This window comes from Formica exsecta, unplaced genomic scaffold (genome assembly GCF_003651465.1).
Source record: "Formica exsecta isolate Colony F162 unplaced genomic scaffold, ASM365146v1 scaffold82, whole genome shotgun sequence".
Classification (NCBI taxonomy): domain Eukaryota; kingdom Metazoa; phylum Arthropoda; class Insecta; order Hymenoptera; family Formicidae; genus Formica; species Formica exsecta.
The window spans coordinates 807,472-827,007 of record NW_021853592.1 but is presented as its reverse complement, the minus strand read 5'-3'; the positions used below and the strand labels follow the sequence as shown (position 1 = coordinate 827,007).

Sequence of the window (19,536 nt, the reverse complement as noted above, 5' to 3'; positions counted from 1 at the left end):
AGTTAACGTAGTAGTAAGCATAATATCCGCGAAGGCATTCGAGGAGATTCGAGGAGAGCTATAGTATATATAAATATAAATATATATATAAATATAAATATATATACATTTATATATAATTCTTTATATACACTGTACCCTCCTGATGATAATACTTAATGATAACAATGTTCTATACGTTTGTACGAAAGTATAATTATCTAAGACGAGATGAGATAATCGCCTCACACAGGTTCTCCAGTCTCAAAGTGTCGCGCTAGGAAAGAGGAAGCGATACACGATCTTCGGGATCTTTCGAGGGATCATTTCCCACGGGTCAATTATTTATCTTGACAGCAATTATACGCGACTCGTGCAAGAGCGAGAGCTATCGTGCAACGTCACGCTTTGAGACTCTGGAACTCCGCAGGCTCTCTTTAGTATAATAAATAGATCGAATGCTATATATCGTGTCGCACAAAATATACTGCGCATACTGTCTGTATTTATAATAATCGGACGAAGACGAGTCGGAGTTTGGTCTTCCTGATATCGGCGGCCCGTTAGTTCTAATACTCGTTTATTGATAATTAAGCTCATATCTCTGCCCGAGAGAACAGCTTCTCGCGGATAACTATCACGAAAGCGTTTTCTCTTTTTGTTCACGTAAAAGATCTCTCTCGACTTGAATGACCAACGAATAATCGCAGCGTATTCATAGAGCTTCCACGACAACACTCGATCGTGATATACAAAGTAGCCATATTATTACTGTTACTATTTCCAGATATGAACGAAACCAATATTCCACGCATATCAATAATAAATGATTGATACACGTATGTGTGAGACGCTTTTGTTTTATAAAATCGTAATAAAGTTATACAGACTTGCAAAAATGATGAGAAGTGCCTCGGCGTTCGCGTTGAGGAAAAGTAGATTCGGAATTTCAGATATTTCGTAGATAAAGATGATAACAAGAATATACGGAACATTTCACGTATTTTTTCACACACGTGTGTTTGATTAAATTGAGGACAGAAAGGATCTCAATTAGCTGCAAAATTGATGATAGCGAGCTAGCAATGCGAAGGATTCTCGATCATTTGCTTATTAAAGTTACACGACTGACATCGTGTTGAATCTATCTCGACAATCGATTATCGCGGGGTACGTCGTTTAAAACGAAGTCGAGTCAGTTCTTTCCAAGCCAATATTCTAGCGATTATAGTCGAAATCTAGTATTTATCTTGATATCATCCATTCCCCTTAACTCATAGCAAGTAATATTATTACCGAAGGTAAATCAGTGTCGAATATTTAACGGATAAGTACGATATTATGGTACGCATATAACTGTAATGACGTAAGATATATGGTGGATACACATAGGACGCATGTAAACTAATGTCAAAGTCGGGAGACAGCGAAAGTGTGTCCCCGCGAGACACTTTTTCATCTAGACTTGCGCACACAACTTTATAGACACGCATATATACGCACTATACTTACGCACAAAGCGACCAATTTTTATCTTCGTTTATGTCAACTGCCTCAGTATCAATTATCGTGATAAAAAAGAAATATATATTCACTCGCTGCATTTTCTCGACATACACGTATATGCGCGATCGTGATGATCGATAAATATCCCTATAAAGGAATGCGCCGGTATAAAGATTCGAATTGGTCACGTGTGTGCGTAAACGCAGCGAATATGGCGCACAGTACGCAAAGATACTCAATCCTCGCGCGATGGATTTTCGACGCTTCTTTTCATATACACGTGAGTACGATCGCGCTCTTATTCCGCATCACGCATATAATTTGATTATTCGTTTCGTCGCGTATATATATATTATATAATATGTGATAAACGAGATGGAGAATAAACAAGAGCGAGCCGGGAGAGCGTCCCGGCGGTGCCGACTGTACGGAGGTAGGCTAGATTCGACAGTACGTGCTAGTATAAAGTGTCCTTTTTATATGAATAAAAGATTTTGTATGTCAATCTATACGTGCATCTTCGTGCGTCTCGTGTTTTCAGATATCCATCATCCTTCCTCGTTCCTCGGCGGAAATATTTTTTGGTTTTAAAAGGTAATGATTTAATTAGATTGTTGCGAGGTTAATCGATTAAACATGAATAAAAAAAATTAAAAAAATGTTGTACGATATATAAGAATATTTTCTATTTTGATTTTATACGTGTGAAGTAATATGCATTTTCAAACTATAATGACTAGATAAAAGTAATTACAAAAAAATATTAAAAATATATCTTTCTTAATTATTGATATATTTCAACGGAGATGAAAAAAAAATCATGATTATATCGAAAGATCGTGCGGTTCATTTCCAACGTTCCAATACGTTTAAACACGTGCATTTTTACATAAATGAACGTGCCGAGAATATGTATACTACATTATTAATAAAGAATATTGAAGAAATAAAGAAGCTGAAAAGATACAAATGTGTGATTTCCGTAATATTGCATATATGTATATATTATATTTCTGGAATACACATGTGTATTATAAATTCTAGTACCACGAAGTACGAAAGAATTCTATCCCTAGAACGTGTGTTGGCAACGCGTGTTTTGACGTATCGTCAAAGTGGTGTGTTATTTTTCAGTATTCGCGCTAAGTGGGAGCATCGTGTGTTGTTCGATTTTCGAGTTAGATAAACGGGAAACCGTTGTCAACGAGCGATGGAGGCCGGTGCGAGTACGGGTACTCGTACGACGCGATTTATGATGGAAGGTGTCGGCGCCCGAGTAATCCGCGGACCGGAATGGAAATGGGGAAAACAGGTTAGAATCGAGAGGTTAACTGCATTATAAACGTAACTTTTTCGAGATAACGCAATTCTTCCGTTCTATGAGATTATTCGCAATTAGTATTTTCATGTCTCTTGTCTCCTGTGACGGGGATATGAAATTTTTTTTAAAGAAATTGCGTGTGCATAGGGATAATCTACTTTGCTGTAAGGTTATTCTGATATTGTGTGTTTGTTTCACGTACGACAATCATTATTTTATTAAATCATTAAGATACATTACGCATTTATTCAAACCACTATTAGGTTTTATTGTGTTGTGTATAAAACATATATGATTTTCCAAAAATAAAATGTTAGATGTATGCAACAGTTGGAATAACATTCTTTTTTTGAATCATATATATTTGACTGGCAAGCGATAGCTATATTGTCAGCTAATTTTCTTATATTAATGGTAGAAAATGTAAAATAATTTCTAATTATTTGCGTTTAATAGGATGGTGGAGAAGGTCACGTGGGTACCGTCAGAAACTTTGAATCACCAGAAGAGGTCGTAGTTGTATGGGATAATGGCACTGCAGCTAATTATCGATGTTCTGGAGCCTTTGATCTGCGTATACTAGATTCCGCTCCAACAGGAGTTAAGCACGATGGGACAATGTGCGATACCTGTCGTCAGCAACCTATTTTTGGAATACGATGGAAGTGCGCTGAATGTGGCAACTATGACCTTTGTTCCATTTGTTATCATGGAGATAAGCATCATTTGCGGCACAGATTTTTTCGCATTGCTACACCAGGAAGTGAAAGAGTTTTGCTAGAGCCTCGACGGAAAAGCAAAAAGGTATGAATAATTACTCTTAATTTTAATTATATTTAAAAATTACTTTTTAGATATATTACATTTTTTATTAATTAATTCTTTTATACAGATTGCAATTCGTGGTATATTTCCTGGTGCAAGAGTTGTAAGAGGCGTGGATTGGCAATGGGAAGATCAGGATGGTGGAAATGGTCGTCGGGGAAAAGTTAATGAAGTACAAGACTGGTCTGCAGCTAGCCCACGTTCAGCAGCTTATGTTATTTGGGATAATGGTGCTAAAAATTTGTACAGAGTTGGTTTTGAAGGAATGGTTAGTATTATTTTAAGTATTGTACTGTATCAATTGTGCAAAAAGATTATTTATTGATATACATTTTTTATATCTAGGCGGACTTAAAAGTGGTCAATGATGCAAAAGGGCAAACAGTATATAGAGATCATTTACCATTACTTGGTGAGCAAGGTCCAGGTCGGACAGGACCTCATGGTTTGCAAATTGGTGATCAGGTGATTATTCTCTATTCACGATCTGTTTATTTTGCATAGAAAGTATTCAAAATATTTGATATAGTAATTTTTCTTTCTGTGTCTATAGGTTAATGTTGATTTGGAATTGGAAATTGTACAATCACTGCAACATGGTCATGGTGGCTGGACAGATGGCATGTTTGAATGCCTTGGCACTACGGGAACAGTTGTCGGTATTGATGAAGATCATGACATTGTTGTCTCTTATCCAAGTGGTAATCGGTGGACTTTCAATCCTGCTGTACTTACTAAAGTACAAATACCCGTCCCCGTTACTAGCTCCAGTTCTGACAATCAAACATTTGCTGTTGGAGATTTGGTTCAAATATGTCATGATATAGAAAAAATTAAATTACTCCAGCGTGGTCATGGAGAATGGGCAGAGGCAATGGCTCCGGTATGCATTTCAAAATAACAAACTAAAATTTAATTCCATTTGTTTTTGTCTCACACTCTCTCTCAAATTTTACATTTGAATTTTTTCAGACCTTGGGAAAAATAGGTAGAGTACAGCAAATATATCATGATGGAGACTTGAAAGTGGAAGTCTGTAGCACATCATGGACATACAATCCCCAAGCTGTCACAAAAGTTGCTAGCAGTGACGGAAGTGTACCAGGAAATAGTAGCGGTGGTAAATATATGACAAACTAAACTGATTAGTCATTTCATTAGTCATATCCTTCTGATTTAATATGTACTACAAACTATATATTGCTTTATTTTCCAGAACGGTTATCTGCATTATTAAAGAAATTATTCGAGACACATGTATCAGGTGACGTCAATGAAGAATTGGTAAAAACTGCAGCGAACGGCGACGCTGCTAAATGCGAAGAATGCTTAAAACGGCCGGAAGCCGATGTTAACGGCGTATTTGCCGGTCACACCGCTTTGCAAGCAGCGAGTCAAAATGGTCATTTAGAAGTTATTAAAATACTTTTGCGATACAAAGCGGATGTAGAAATAGAAGTAAGTTATTCTAGTCGAGCAAAGGTTTTAGATATTACATATATATATATTGGACTGTATTTATTTATATCGTGTATTTTGAATATAGGATAAAGACGGTGATAGGGCCGTACACCATGCTGCTTTTGGAGATGAGCCAGGAGTTATGGCGCTTCTCGCTGGTGCCGGCGCTGATCTAAACGCTCGGAATAAAAGACGTCAAACAGCTCTTCATATCGCTGTTAATAAAGGACATGCTGGAGTTGTGCGAACCTTACTGGAATTGGGATGTCATCCGAGTCTACAGGTAAGTACATACAATTTACAGTCGTATATACTAACACTAACATTTCTCAGGATTCATTTCCAGAATGTTATATGTTTATTCAATATTTGTTATACATATATTATTTGAGAATTGAAAACACGACTTGTGTGTATTGGATAATATTAAACATATTATATATATATATATATAGCAAAAAGTATTTTAAGGCATTATGAAAAAGTCTTATTTCGCTTTTACATAGCCAATTTTATAATACTTAATAGTAATTGCTTATAAAAAAATAGGTTAGTTTAATAGAATTGAAGATAATGATAAAAACAATGATATTTTTATATTTTTTACTCGAAAGTCCTGTTTTATTACGCTATATGTAATAGCAAACACTCAATAAACGATATATTAATAATTACGGTCAAGAAAATTGCACAGAGTTATCAGCTCTAGTGCATATAGATTAAACAGTAGTTTTGTTTATACAGTCACGAAGTAAATCAACGACTTAGAAAACCGCGGGTTTATTGTAGGAGATTGTACCGGAATGAAATCTCGTGAAATATAACCGTAGGTAGAGGTTTGCAACGTGGTGGCGGGCCGCAAGGGAGGATAAAGGGAAAAGGGTGGGGGTTGTTTATTTTATTCTTGAGCTGTCTGAACGTGATATATTTGTGGTATTCCACCCTCCAATGATTTATACCGGTCTGAAACTGCGAACACCTTCTGCTAGTACCCCTTTTCCGCTCTCTTTCAACATCTCGCTTCATTTCGCTTCTCTCATACCATTTCCGACGCTACACGATTCTTTCCGGCGCATATAACGTGATAATACGATGGCTAAGTCCGTTTTATCCATAGTCAATTAACTTTTTTATTTCGATAAATTTTTTATAATCTTACATAGTACAAAGAAATTCTCTGAAACATTTCTGAAGATTTTGTAATCCACGATAATTTATTTTCATTAAATTAAAAGGAGAGGAAAAAGCAGAGAAAAATATCTTTGTCCGAGGTAGTTTTTTAAAATTATATATTATATTTGCACATGCAAGAGAATTTGTGTAATATAATGCAATACGCGCGGTAGTTTAAGCATCTATCTTTTTCTCTCTTTTTTTTTTCTTTTTTAAATCGAATATACAACGATACCGTGGTTTACTTGGAATAGAGGAAATAAATTTGAATCTGAGGCGCGAAGGAGACGTAATAAGGGCGAAAAGAACGGGAAAAGAGAGCGAGAGAGCGCAGAAGGGTGAAGAGAAGGGAAAAAGAGTGAGTGTTGTTGAAGAAGGAGGAAGATTCCAATCAGGATATATCGGCATATATATTACCCTCCTTGCCTCAATATTTGAGAGCGGTACCCCTGCAGAGTTGGCGGGTATAACCGCACGCAGCTATATTTTATTATTGATGGTCTCGGGAATGCCTGGTGAATTTTCCTCGCGTTCAAACGGTCAACCGTGCGGACGTTTACTGATATCGCAAATACTTAAAGCCTTGGCACGCTATAAACACATTTTCTTGTATATATTTCACGACCGAATTTCGATTTACCTTTTCGCGCACGCGCGTATTTATTTCCGTTCTTTAGATATTTCCCGTGAAGTAAAATATAACATATTTCTCTCTCGCATAATTTTACATTTATTTCTCTCATCGCTTTTTAAAGACGACCGACGCAATATCTGCTTACAAGCACTGGATACGCGAATGTGAATTAGTGTTAATTCACCTTTGTTACACGGGTATCTCCTCATTTGCAGGAGACTTAATTAATTCAGTTATCTGCCTCGAGGAAGCCTCGAATTCCACCTGCGTTACGAGTGTCGCGGGATTGTGTTTGAGAATACGTGTTGCGCATAATCAAGATGCGTTGTGTATTTGGTGCAGCAATGGAGTATAACACTGAATTCCCCTATTTCTCTTCGAAACAATTCGAACCTGAAGGCACGACTAGAAACATTTTCTGCAATAAACAACATTTACGTGCTTGGCATATATTGATGACTTTTTTTTTTTTTTTTTTTTTTTTTTTTTTTTTTTTTTTTTTTTTTTTTTTTTTTTTTGCGAAAAGAAATAATTTTTTTACAAAATATACTAAAAAGACTTTCTATATAGAGGACTTTCGAGATTTTTTTCTTTTTATAAATTTATTTTATTTTATATGTTTTTTTTTTTTTTTTTTTTTTTTTTGCAAAAAGAAATAATTTTTTTACAAAATATACTAAAAAGACTTTGTATATAGAGGACTTTCGAGATTTTTTTTCTTTTTATAAATTTATTTTATTTTATAAACACACATATACATATGATTTCTGAATTGAAACGATCTCTTGGTAAATATATAGTTTATAAAAAATAACAAGAATTTGTTAGTGGGTTAAGTGCACATCAGTAATCATAGTAAAATATCGCGAAAGCTTTTTCTCTTCTCATAATACCCGCCAATGGCTTAGAGAAATAATTAAGAAAGTTAGGTAATACCCCCTCCTCATTTTCATAATCACCGGACAAAATGGTATAAATTAACAGTAAACGTAAATCAACGATGTTTTTACGCGGTGCAGGTTGTATTGCGACCATCGTGAAATACCGTTCATATATTTCATCAGGTCGGAGGCATAAGGCTTGCGAAAATATGCTTGCATTAGCGCTCGCTGAATTACGGTCCATGTCTGTTTCTTCTCAGCTACGCTCTCATTCCGCACTTACAACCGGCATTTACATAATTACACTTTTTTTTTTAAGCGGCGAGAAGTTTCATAATGAGAAATAATTTAAAAGAGTGCTTGTCTTGTCGAAACTCTAAGTTGTTAAAGAGCTTAATTATTTTGTTAATTTTTTTCGAATTTTAAATAATGAAAATCGCAAAGCTATATATAATTGTTGTACGATTATTCTTATGCGAAATTACTATAACTTTCGTTCGACGTATGACAGCAGGTTATTTCATGGTAATCTTATTTTATTCCGTCGCAAAAGTTTTCTAAAAGAAACTTTTTTCCCCTCGCGTTGCACTGCCGAGTATACTTTTCGCGAAGAAATAAAATTTCAACGATCACGTTCGTATGTACCAGACAAGAAAGGCAGACTCCCGTGTTCGGCACGTGCGCGAAATTCCGACAAGTCGATCCGACAATACCGATGGGGGCGGCGGATGGGGGCGGGGCGGAAGGGTGAGGAGAATTTTTGCGATCGCGCTATCATCCTGTCTGCTTCGTTGAAGGATCGGACTAATCGAAATACCGGACGTCTTTGGAGATGTACGTGTATAAGAGTGTGTTCCCTCCGCGTGTGTAGCAACCCTTCGTTGCTACCCGTTAAAATCGAGCTAGTCATCCTTATGGCTTCCGATGTTCATTTCGGGATATCCGAGGAAAAATATCGAGACGAACGTCCAACCATAAAGCTTTTATCTTCCACATCGATTGTTCGTACGTCTTCTCTCCCTTCTTACGAGATCGTGCGATTGAAAGGGAGATAATTTAGTAAAAAGTAATGCGAAAAGATTTGAGCGAGAGAGTTAATTTATTGACGAGTTTTATTTTTAACGATATCCGCGCGTAGATTTTCGATAATATTTGCATCGCGACAGGAAACCGATTGTGTTCGTCGTGATGCTGTAGAGGTTGTCGGTGGCATGTATCGCGTGAATTTCCGCCAATGAGGATTAATCGCTTTGTAGAAACTGCGTCCTCTCATGTACTCTGTACAACTCTATCCCTCCGACATGGCATTCCAACCGAGACCACTCTGTTTTACGAGCATGGCTGGAATATCGTGTACACGCCATAATCGAGGCCGATTGCGTTCGTTACAATTTAGCCAATATCGTCGAATAAATGTCCGAAATAAATCGTAGACAATCCAGGCTATGCAAGTTCTGCAGACGCGAAGCGCAATTCGACCGGATACTATCAATGGTAAAACGTTATTGGCGTTTTGATCGGTTACGGGAATCATTCGATACGAATATTCGTACGGTATCCTATCGAACCGTAGATAATTGCACGATTTAATAGGACGAATCTTCATAGGGCGTTCGACAGTTGCGCTCGCAATAGAGAAGGATTTTCTTAAAGAATAACGAGACGCAAGGAACAGAGATGCGCGAGAGATGCAATTCGGGTAGCCCTTTATCCCATCGTGCGAATAATGCATTCAATCGAACCGGTAGTCTTTGCACCGGCGCGACCCGTCTTCCATAAGGAAAAGTGATTCGTTTCGAAGCGGGGAATACGCTCCGCGGGGGGTTTGAAATCGGAGGCTGGAGAAGAGAGTGCCTATATAGCTCCGTGTATGGCCCCTATTACAAATCCAATACCCACCTAGTCTGATATATATATACGTCTTCTTCTTTTGCTCCTCCGTCTTTCTTCTCTCTTTTCGATCCATCTCGATGTTACCGCCTATACCCGCATCTTGGCTGTGCTATAAGACATATTCGCTGACAGCGACAATATTCCCCCCTCGGTGCTGCAGACTCGACAGAAGTAACGTTCTCGGGCCATACATTTGCGCAGAGAACGCCTATTCTCTACGAGCGATCACACCGACATTTGATCGTTTGCGAACATAATCCGGTATTTGGAATTTCTATGTGCACCTCACCGTAGCATTATATTATGTGCACTATATAACGCGTGGGGTTAGTTTATATTATACTACTTTATTTTGCAATTTTTTCTCATTTGGATTTTAATGGCGGCATAAAAAGCTATTACGTTTATATAGAGTTTGCCTTTTATCTTCTTTTTTTTCTTTCTTCTGTCTCACTGATTTTTCCATTATTATTATGGAACATCTCGTTCTATTCTCATTTCATTTCAACATATTCTTCACTGTTGTCCTATTCATCTCTCGATTAGCTATTCTTTGTTATTTGATTATTGTTCCATATTTTTATTATATTCCCTCTATATTGCTAGAGTTTAATTATAAGAGTATATAATTTTCCGAAACATATATATATGTTTCTCAATCTGATATCTTAGAGAGAATAAATATTTCATCTATATCTGTCTGTGTCTACATAAAACGGAAAGCCTTTGGGAACGATACGAATCGTAGAATCTAGAAGCTTCTTTTTCAGAGAATGCGATGTACTTCGAGATCTGTGCAGCTGCCTTGTGCTATTCCCAGCATGCATTGCTATTCGCTTCCTTGCCGAATAGTAAACTAGCTCGTTGGTAGTCGAAAAATGCCTCGGTCCCAGGCCAATCCCTCAAAAAGAACATTGACAGAGCGTTTTAAATAAATACCTGAATAGATTCTTCGTGTAAGCGGATTTAACACTTCGCTTTTACAGCGTAGGAATCATGTCTCGTGTGTGCGTTCTTGTATTCTGCATGCATTTTCGTGAGCGGGATATCGTTCTAATTGTCTTTCGATGCGTTTATAGCAAACGTCATAAAAATCAATATCTATATATTTTTTATTTGACTTTTAGAGAATCGCGTATTTAAGTTTTTTACATATCTTTGAAAATTATTTTAATTTTCGCGAAAAGCGTGCTTCGTAATTTTTTGCTCGCGATCTTTGGACCGTATAAAAAACGAATGTAATCCACATATATCTCATCGATGGTTAGTTCGCGTCGACATTTTTCGACGAAGTTGTGCTCGTATGTATTCGGTCGACGTAAAGGACCATGACAAGAGCTTATATGTATGGCATGGCCGGCGCGATGTCGGGCTTGGAACGTCGATAGAAGAGGATCGTAAAACGGCAAGCGTATTACGTTGTTAGTAGCGAAGCGGGCAGAGTACACGTTGATTATTTTTACAGTTACGGTCTATGTTCCGTGATCCGAGACCGCGCAGGTTAATAGGATAAATGTACAAAATGGCTCGGCGAAAGCGTTTATATTATTTAACGTGTATATATCGTCTTTTCTCTAACTTAAATCGATTTTTCTCTAACTTAAATTGATTACATAATTTATTTATCTTTTGCATGTGATTCTTACACTAAGAAAAAAAGGTCGAAAATAATGAACGAACTCTTCGATGTATCTGGTATTGATCATCGCGCTGTTTGGGATTTATAGAGTGGACAGTGTTTCTCTGCCACTGCGATAAACGGGGTGGATCGCGATGTTATTTTTCTATCTTCCGGCGAAAAATGTGTCGGAAAATGTTCGCTAAAGGCCACAATAACAATGCGACTCGCGACTTGTTCGGTGCGACATTAAACTTGCCACGGCGATTAAGGGGGTAGAGCTCTCTCCGGCGACAGAGGCAACACAGGAACAAGAAACAGCAACAAACTCTTAGCCGAGCCGGTACCTGCTGTACTCAAGTACTTAGGCGGAGAGTCCCTCCGTGGAATGGCGACTGTGCAAGTGACGGGCTGCAGCACTCAACCTCCAAAACTTAAGCGTGTTTATGCTAGCCCCGGCCTCGCCACTTGCGGGTCTCTGAGGGGTGATTCGGCAGCTGCCTCCCAAGGATTAGCACAGGGTCCTTCGAGACATCGCTCTGATAATACGCGAGTGGTTTTCTGGTAAACAAGCCTTGTAATAACCGCTTTTTTTAAGCGAAATCTATTTCACTTTCGTTAAATCGTAATAAAAACGAGCTTATATTTTTATTTTGTCAACCACATATATCAACATATAATCTTGTCCGAAAGATTGACTCGCGGCTCATTAGACGCACGGGATTAAATACTTGACAAGTCGATTCGTTCACGGGCAAGTGAACAATAAGGAGCTGATTTCGAATCGGTGAATAATTTTCGATTCTCTGGTTATGGACCGCGACAGTAGTCGAAGTTTCGAATGAAACTTCTGATACAATGACAGTCGGTATTAACATTCGATATTCCACAGTCGTAAACCTGCGACTATATTGCGGCTTTCCCTTCGTTACTTCTCCCTTGCTATTTCTCTCCTCTCTCTCTCTTTCTTTCCCCATCCTTCGGTTTGCTTAGGTATTCGTAAGCGCATCTATGTGTTGACGTACGTTTGTACAGCTTTCGCGCTTTTGCGTATTAACGCGGCTTGACGCGAACTCAACGAAGTCTAGAAAGTTAGCTCGTAAATTCCGCCTGATATTCGTACACGAGATGCGCTATAGCTCGCGTTATCGATGATACTAAATGAAGGCTTGTAACTTTGATAATAAAATTTCGCCTCGTAGTCGCTTAACTCGACTGCGAGCTAACGCTCGATCTGAAATCGCGCGGTTGCATGGCAAAGACAAATATACGCGAGTATCGTTGCGTGGATGCGTGTTGTAGGTTGTAGATTGACGTACATCATGCTGAGTAAATGGATAAATATTTGTAGAAAATTGTAGTGAGATGTAAATTGAATATTTTCTGTAAAAACGAAGTATTATATCATGTTGACGAGAGCGAGTTTTATGTACAAACTTGATATTTGTGATAGCCTCGAAGCCTGTTTTGCGCAAGAACCTTCGCGTGTTGTTTTAAAATGTATTGAGGCAGATTGCCTGAAATAACAATGGTATCAGGAGATGAAGTATTAACGCCTCGGCGTTGTTCTATCTTTCTTCCCTTCCGTCTCTCGTTTTAACCCTTTCCTGCTATCGCTTTAAAATCATTCTGAATCTTTTTCAACTTTGCGCTTGCACGTGATGAAAAATTAATATTCTTTTGTTAAGAGGTTCTCTTCCATCTTGATACATCCATGATACATTATTGCAATCAATTTTATTTCCGCTGTAATATTTTAGTTCTATCATTTATTTGTCCGTATTAAAAAATGAGAGGAAAATGAATAATATTGTTCTCAATTTTTCTTAATTTTTTCTCTCATTCTCTGTCAAGTACCGAGAATATTAAAATGTATTATATTTTTTCTTATTGCAAAATATGAATTGCACAAAATGTACTGATTTGTTTAGTCAGGGCAATTATATGTTGTCGAGGTTTATGATCGTTTCAACTAATATTTTCTTTTCTACTCAATCGTCTTTACTTGATATCCCGGCACAACGTAACATCGCTACGTGACAGGATTTATTCGCGTGTTCAGACGTTAAATGTTCCATTGCGCGTATCTTTAACGAGGTTGGGGCAATTTGAGTGTTTTACAGTGCTTTATATTCGCCTTTCGAATTTCCTGGCAGAATTCGTGCAAGTAATCAAGTTTTATAGACACGAACACAATTTCGCTATTCATTTCAAAATGGGGCAATTTTGCGAGGTAAATAACGCATTAATATCCTCATGCTAGATTCAAATCGAGTTTTTGTTAAGTTGCAAATTTTTCACTTGCGAGGAATCTGTTTATTTAATTACTTGATAACAATTATACATATATTAGGTAAATGTTTGGATTAACTTACACCTCACGGATCGTTATCATTTTTACATATATTGTACAGGGTACATTCTTAAGTAATACACGCTTTGAATTTTGTGGAGCTCTCTTCTGGTTCCAGGGATATGCATGCGATTTTGAAATATTATTTTTGTATTTACTTGTATCATTTTTTCGTTATATTCTACTTGCGTGTTTATATTTTTAAATCAGAAATAAGTTTTGGATTAGGTTATATCTTCCGGAAGTGGAACCCTCCCGTAGGGGGGGGGGGAATCCACTGCATCCACGCATACACTTTTCCATCCATACAACAATTGCGGGGTGGACCTTGCTTCGCGTTGTAAAGTATATGCGTGGATACAGTGGGTTCCGTCCTTTCTATGGGGGGCTTTATTTCCGGAGAATATAATCTAACTCAAACCTATTTTCAGTTTTAAAAGTAAAATTTGTTTGTTAAAAGCTGTTAATGAACTGCGAGAAATAGGTGAAACACATTATTGACAAAATATTCATGGCCGTATATCTATCCCGTAAATGTAAACAAACACTTTTTCGTCTGCTCTACAACAAATATAATGTATACAAACTTCGCTTTCCCTAATATTACTTTATAATACCTGAAATAAAGCATTAAAACTGTGAAACTTCAAAATCGCACATCTCTGGAACCAGAAGAGAGCGCCACAAAATTCAAAGCGTGTATTAATTAGGAATGTACCTTCTACAATATATGTAAAAATGAGGAGTAAGTTAATCAGTGAGGTGTGAGTTAATCCGAACATTTATCATATATTATTATTATACATTTATTTCTGTTTACGATAAAATTTAAGATATTTCTCCGCAGCATTTCTACGTTAAAAGTCATCTTAATATCTTGATTTATGTATATATGCGCACCCATATGACACATAAAGTGTAAAACACGGGAAAAGTTTTTAAGGACTTTTCCGTTCAACGCCGAAGAAGTTTATTTGCCTTTTATGTGCCTTCGGAGTCTCGTTGTTCGGGCACTTGCGCCACACGGTCAAGAGTAACAAATGTCCCGGTGTAAGTATACATTTTCATACATGCTGGAAAGATGGATAATAGCGGTACGTAAGATTGATAGATATTGCAAATACTTTGCTTGGTGATTCGTTTTTACAACCAATTCTATAAATACGTACACTTTGATACTTTATTTACGGTATATGTAAGATTATATTTAATTTTCTTTGTGTTTTTAATATCGCAAAAATGCATTTCTTTTAAAAATTGCTTCTTTTCAAACGTTTAAAACAAAACATGTATAACTGACATCTCGAGATTATAGTTTCTGTTTTTCATGCGGTCTTTTTTTCCCCGCTGCATTTCTTTCGTTGGGATTTTTATAGCTCTCGTGAAAATATATTTCACGTACTAAATCCTCGAGATAATAAATGTGCTCTTTTTTAAAGTATTGTTACATTACGGCGGAATATAAAAATTCACGCTCCTACGAAATTTTTAAACTCGCAACTTTTGAATAGCGTTACGTCGCATTGAAGCTGGCAAGCGGAGAAGATGCATTATCCCTGAGGAGATGGCATAAAATTGTCATGTATGTTGAGACATCACTTCGCGATCGTTTCATCACTTCGTAACCCGGGAACAACTGCTAAACACTTAAGAAGTTTACGTAGACATACGAAATAGCATCTTGTTTGTTAAATTTGCGACTCACGTGCCTTGTAGTACGCGCTCTAATTTAATGTTTCGCTACGAAATGCCGTTGCCTTAATCATATCTTATCACGCAGTTCCTTGACGAATTTACGTGACTACGTTTTAATGATATAATCGTTGTTATAAAATGGAAGTAATTTTATGTCATAGATATTTATGATCGATATTTTCTAAACATCCTTAAATGCGCGACGCACTGTTTCCACGCTTTTCCGGGTTTTTTTTTTTTTTTGCGAATACGCACGTTATTTTTTTATATATACTTTCGCATTACATTGGCCATTCGACTTTCCTTTTCCATTAACAGTAAAGAGGATAGAAAATTCGGTGGAATGCAGCAAAGCGAAATAGCAGCGCGCGCGGTTTTACGGGGGACGAACATTCCGAAATACGCGTTAGATTATGACGACGGCGGGGGAGTCATCGGGGGTAAAAGCGAAATTTATATCTCTATCTCTCTTGTTTGCTACGGCAAAACCAGGGGATTAAACTAACCCCGCCGGCTTCTTCCTACATCGACTTCGCGCCGCTCGCTCCCATCTCCGATCCGACGTCGTCTATCCTTAATAGGCCATATTATCTCCCAGCCGGAAAGCTTGGGTAATTTTAAAAGTTCCCTCGTATCGGCCTCATGGTGACGCCCCTGGCGCTTTCCCGGGGAACGGCAGATAAAAGGTGTGGCGGGAACGGATGAGGAAACGCGTGTATGTGTGTGTGCGGAAAAGAGGATATTTGAAAAAGAAATGCTCGTATAGATTTTTTTTTATATATTTAAACAAAAATTGATCTTGTATTAAAATTAATTTTTTTTTTTACTGCATAAAAATCGTCAGATGAATTCGGCGGACATATTGGATGACACAGATTAATGCTGCTAGCGTTTAAATATATTCAGGGTAAAAAATCTACGTAAAAGACACAAGCGTCGGAAAGTTTATAGCGTCTCTACTTGTTGAATTTCCATTCAGGGGATGCGCGAGCTATATTTAAGATAAACTTTCGTCGAAACACTCCTTGTCGAGTAATTACATCTACTTTAAAATGCCGCGCAGCTCGCCGTGATACGCTAATGTCCCCTGGTCGGCAAGAAAGATTACACGTCCCATTTGTCTACATGATGTATCCCATGCTGGCGATAGTCCTTCCTCGTCGGAGTCGCCGGGGGTTACCTCGCAAAAAGCGATACTAGAGATTCGTAGGCGGGGTGCAAAGAGAGAAACGGCATGTATGTCTGGTGAGAGGAGGGAAGATAGGTTAGACATCTGAAAAAGAAGTGGAAGAAGAAGCAACCGAGACGCGAAAGTTATCAGATAGCGCATCTTCTCGCTTGTAGTGAGCTACAAAAGTGTATAAACCAGAGCGTACGCTCACGCACGAGGTCGCTGCTATTCCGCCGACAATGTTTCTGCATTATAATGTTTGCGCTCTTGTTTATTTTACTTGTTTATATATATATATATATATATATATATATATATATGTCGCATGCTGTAGTTTGAAGCGGAGTACCTGACATTATTTTGCGCGAAAAACAACTTGTATTATTCTCTCTTTTCTACCCTTTTTCTTCTCGACATCAAATCTCTTTAATACTCTTTCTCTTATATAGCTCTTCGTTATTCTCTTTTGTTAAATATGTATTATCTTTTTTTTTTTTGCTGATAGAAGTATTTTCTTCTTCCAATTATAATAAATTCTTTTAAAATTTACAGAGGCATTGTATAGTACTATAAGAGATCTCTTGAACGTGAAAATTGTTACAATGATAATAGATAATAATTTTAGAAGAATCCGAGTAAATGTCGTCAAAACGAAAAAGCTACCTTCTTTCCCACGTATATAAGACGATGTTCTTTTCAGTGAAAATTTAAAATTTCCGTTGATCCGTCGGGAAATTCTTTTCCTTCCCGTGGGATACGTTGCTTTCTTCGTTGCGTCTATCGTGTCAGCGGAATGAGAAGGGAGAAACATTTTGAAATGCATTGAACGTCACGTACGAGGACAAATGTTACGTTGTTAAGCCCGAGTCAACGTCCAGGGACGCGAAATGTCGGCGAATCAACAGTTCTCTGTCATATTTTATCGAGACAAGATTTCGATTCATAAATTTTCTACGTGATATAATATATATCGGGTGGGTCGCATTAAAAGCATATAGATCTAAAAAAAAATATATAAAAGAATATATCTTCGTTTTGCGTCGCGGTTTACAAAAACAAAGACATTTACATCTACAAATGCGAGAATGATAGCACGGTGATTTTTACTTCCCGAATGCATCGTCGCCATAACTCAACGAGGAATACGAGCGTTGATCTGGCGCGCCATTAGTTCCCGGGTATCTAAACACTTTGGAACACAGTGGCAGATGGCAGACGGTATAAGCGCAATGGAACGTTTAACTAGGGCTTATCGGGAAGTAGGCAAGGTCCATTAATATTTCATTCACTAATGCGAGATGCTGGTTGAATGCGATGTGCGGCTCATGTCATAACGCTAATCGTGATTTAGGTTGTCAAATACGACAATGTTATCATTTCTTAAGGGAAAAGCCCTTTGGACTTTTCTTCCTTCAGTTAAGAAACTTTAACAAGGTACTGATATATCGGAATATTCCTTAGTTCTGTTTTTGAAATTTAACATTCTGCAAAATATTTTCTTTTGCATGTTTCTCTTCGAAATCATATAATGGATCAGTGAAAAAGATTTCACCACGTTTATCTGTCGCGTAATCGCAAATTTATAAAATGGTTTCTATCGATCGGCGATGTCTTTGGTTCTGCTCCTTTTTTCGTATTAACGTCGTAATGTTCGTTCCAATCTTCTCTTTATCCGTTCGACGGAGTCGGCTTTTTCACTCTGACGGTACTTATTTAGCCGAGACTTAACGTGGATTAATGCGTCCCTTACGGGGACGAAGCTCTGTACCAGTAGAATTCCCGCGTGGCCTTTTAGGTGACTTCCGTGGACGGCCCCGTGCACGCGACGACGTAAATTTTCGAAAGTTTCTCTCAGTTAAGATTTACCGGACCCATCGAGTCTCCCCGGAACGTCTCCGTAGGTGCTGCTTCGGGTCGGCTCCGCGAACTTCTTCCGTATCATTTACCGAAGAAACGTCGTTCAAACGGCGATTCAAGTGTCGTCGCGCTCTCTGACATGCATCATACACCGGCCGTTGCGCGCGGACGTATCTGCGAACTCTCGTGACTCCCGTTAGGATTCTTTATACGTGACTGCGCGCGAGGAATGACATAAATTGTCGGCAAGTTTCAGCGCGTTATACCCAGCAGCACCACGGTGTTTTCGTGGAAAACTTTCTTCTGGATTTTCTCCGCTCGTTCGTTCGGTCCGTCCGGGCGAAACTGATGCGAGTTTCATTCGCAGGTCCACCGACTGTTGTTCGAGACTCTTCAAGCGCTCTTACCCTCGAATATCTTCTTTCGGGATACGTTTCACACTGAAACGTTGAGTGCAAAGCGAGAAAAGTAGGGGAGAAGTGGTCGTTGCTTGCCGGAAAATAGAACGTTTCGCACTGAGTGAGCTACAGAATAGTGTATCTAGCGTCTCTATGACTTTGCTCGCTATCTTGGTTTCTGTTCTACTGTTTTACAGATTTTTTTTCAAATACTGTCATAAGTATTTCGTACTACATATTCATGTTTTTCATTCAATTTATGATTATATTACAAAATTCATCGCGGAATAAACTGGTGTGGAAAATTAGACATTGTTATCGAAATATCATAAGTAAAATTGCTGAATAGTTTCCCGAAATCGGTTCTCGAAATGTTCTGTGACTTTGGATTTAATCGGCATTAGATTTGCACAATTTCACTAGTAATCTTAACTCGTTAGGGACGAGAGACCACTATATATGTATATGTACAGAGATAGAACGTGCTCTTGCACCTGTACATTGTCGTGCATTATCATGGACCAATCTCTATTCTCTATATTCCCTTCGAACCGCCTGCGGAGCTCTACGTAATCTACGATTAGAATTTAGGTTACTGCCAACGTGGAGAACTTCGCCAGATCGACGAAAGGGATCGACTCCACGTTTGCTTCTTCCTCGCTTCTCTGTCTCCGCGTCCGCTTGTCGTAAGGACGTTTGAATAAGATTGTCGTTGAATGAGTAGCGTACCCGGATCAGGAATGAAGTGAATAGGAAAATCGAGTAAATTTT

General features: G+C 38.0%; 1 protein-coding gene across 2 annotated transcripts in view; it reads left to right on the top strand.

Moving 5' to 3' along the window:
• The first annotated feature begins 2,609 nt into the window (after positions 1-2,609).
• Positions 2,610-19,536, top strand: part of LOC115244501 (E3 ubiquitin-protein ligase MIB1) — a 385,741-nt gene continuing 368,814 nt past the window's right edge. The window contains exons 1-8 of one of the 2 annotated variants that reach the window (XM_029822193.1): positions 2,610-2,797; positions 3,263-3,610; positions 3,699-3,899; positions 3,977-4,096; positions 4,185-4,514; positions 4,604-4,751; positions 4,848-5,089; positions 5,178-5,375. In XM_029822193.1, the coding sequence (XP_029678053.1) occupies positions 2,696-2,797; positions 3,263-3,610; positions 3,699-3,899; positions 3,977-4,096; positions 4,185-4,514; positions 4,604-4,751; positions 4,848-5,089; positions 5,178-5,375 (1,689 nt within the window). In that variant the 5' untranslated portion in view covers positions 2,610-2,695. Of the gene's footprint in view, positions 2,798-2,981; positions 3,005-3,262; positions 3,611-3,698; positions 3,900-3,976; positions 4,097-4,184; positions 4,515-4,603; positions 4,752-4,847; positions 5,090-5,177; positions 5,376-19,536 lie in introns of those variants that run through there. The other variant, XM_029822194.1, reaches the window with a different exon arrangement.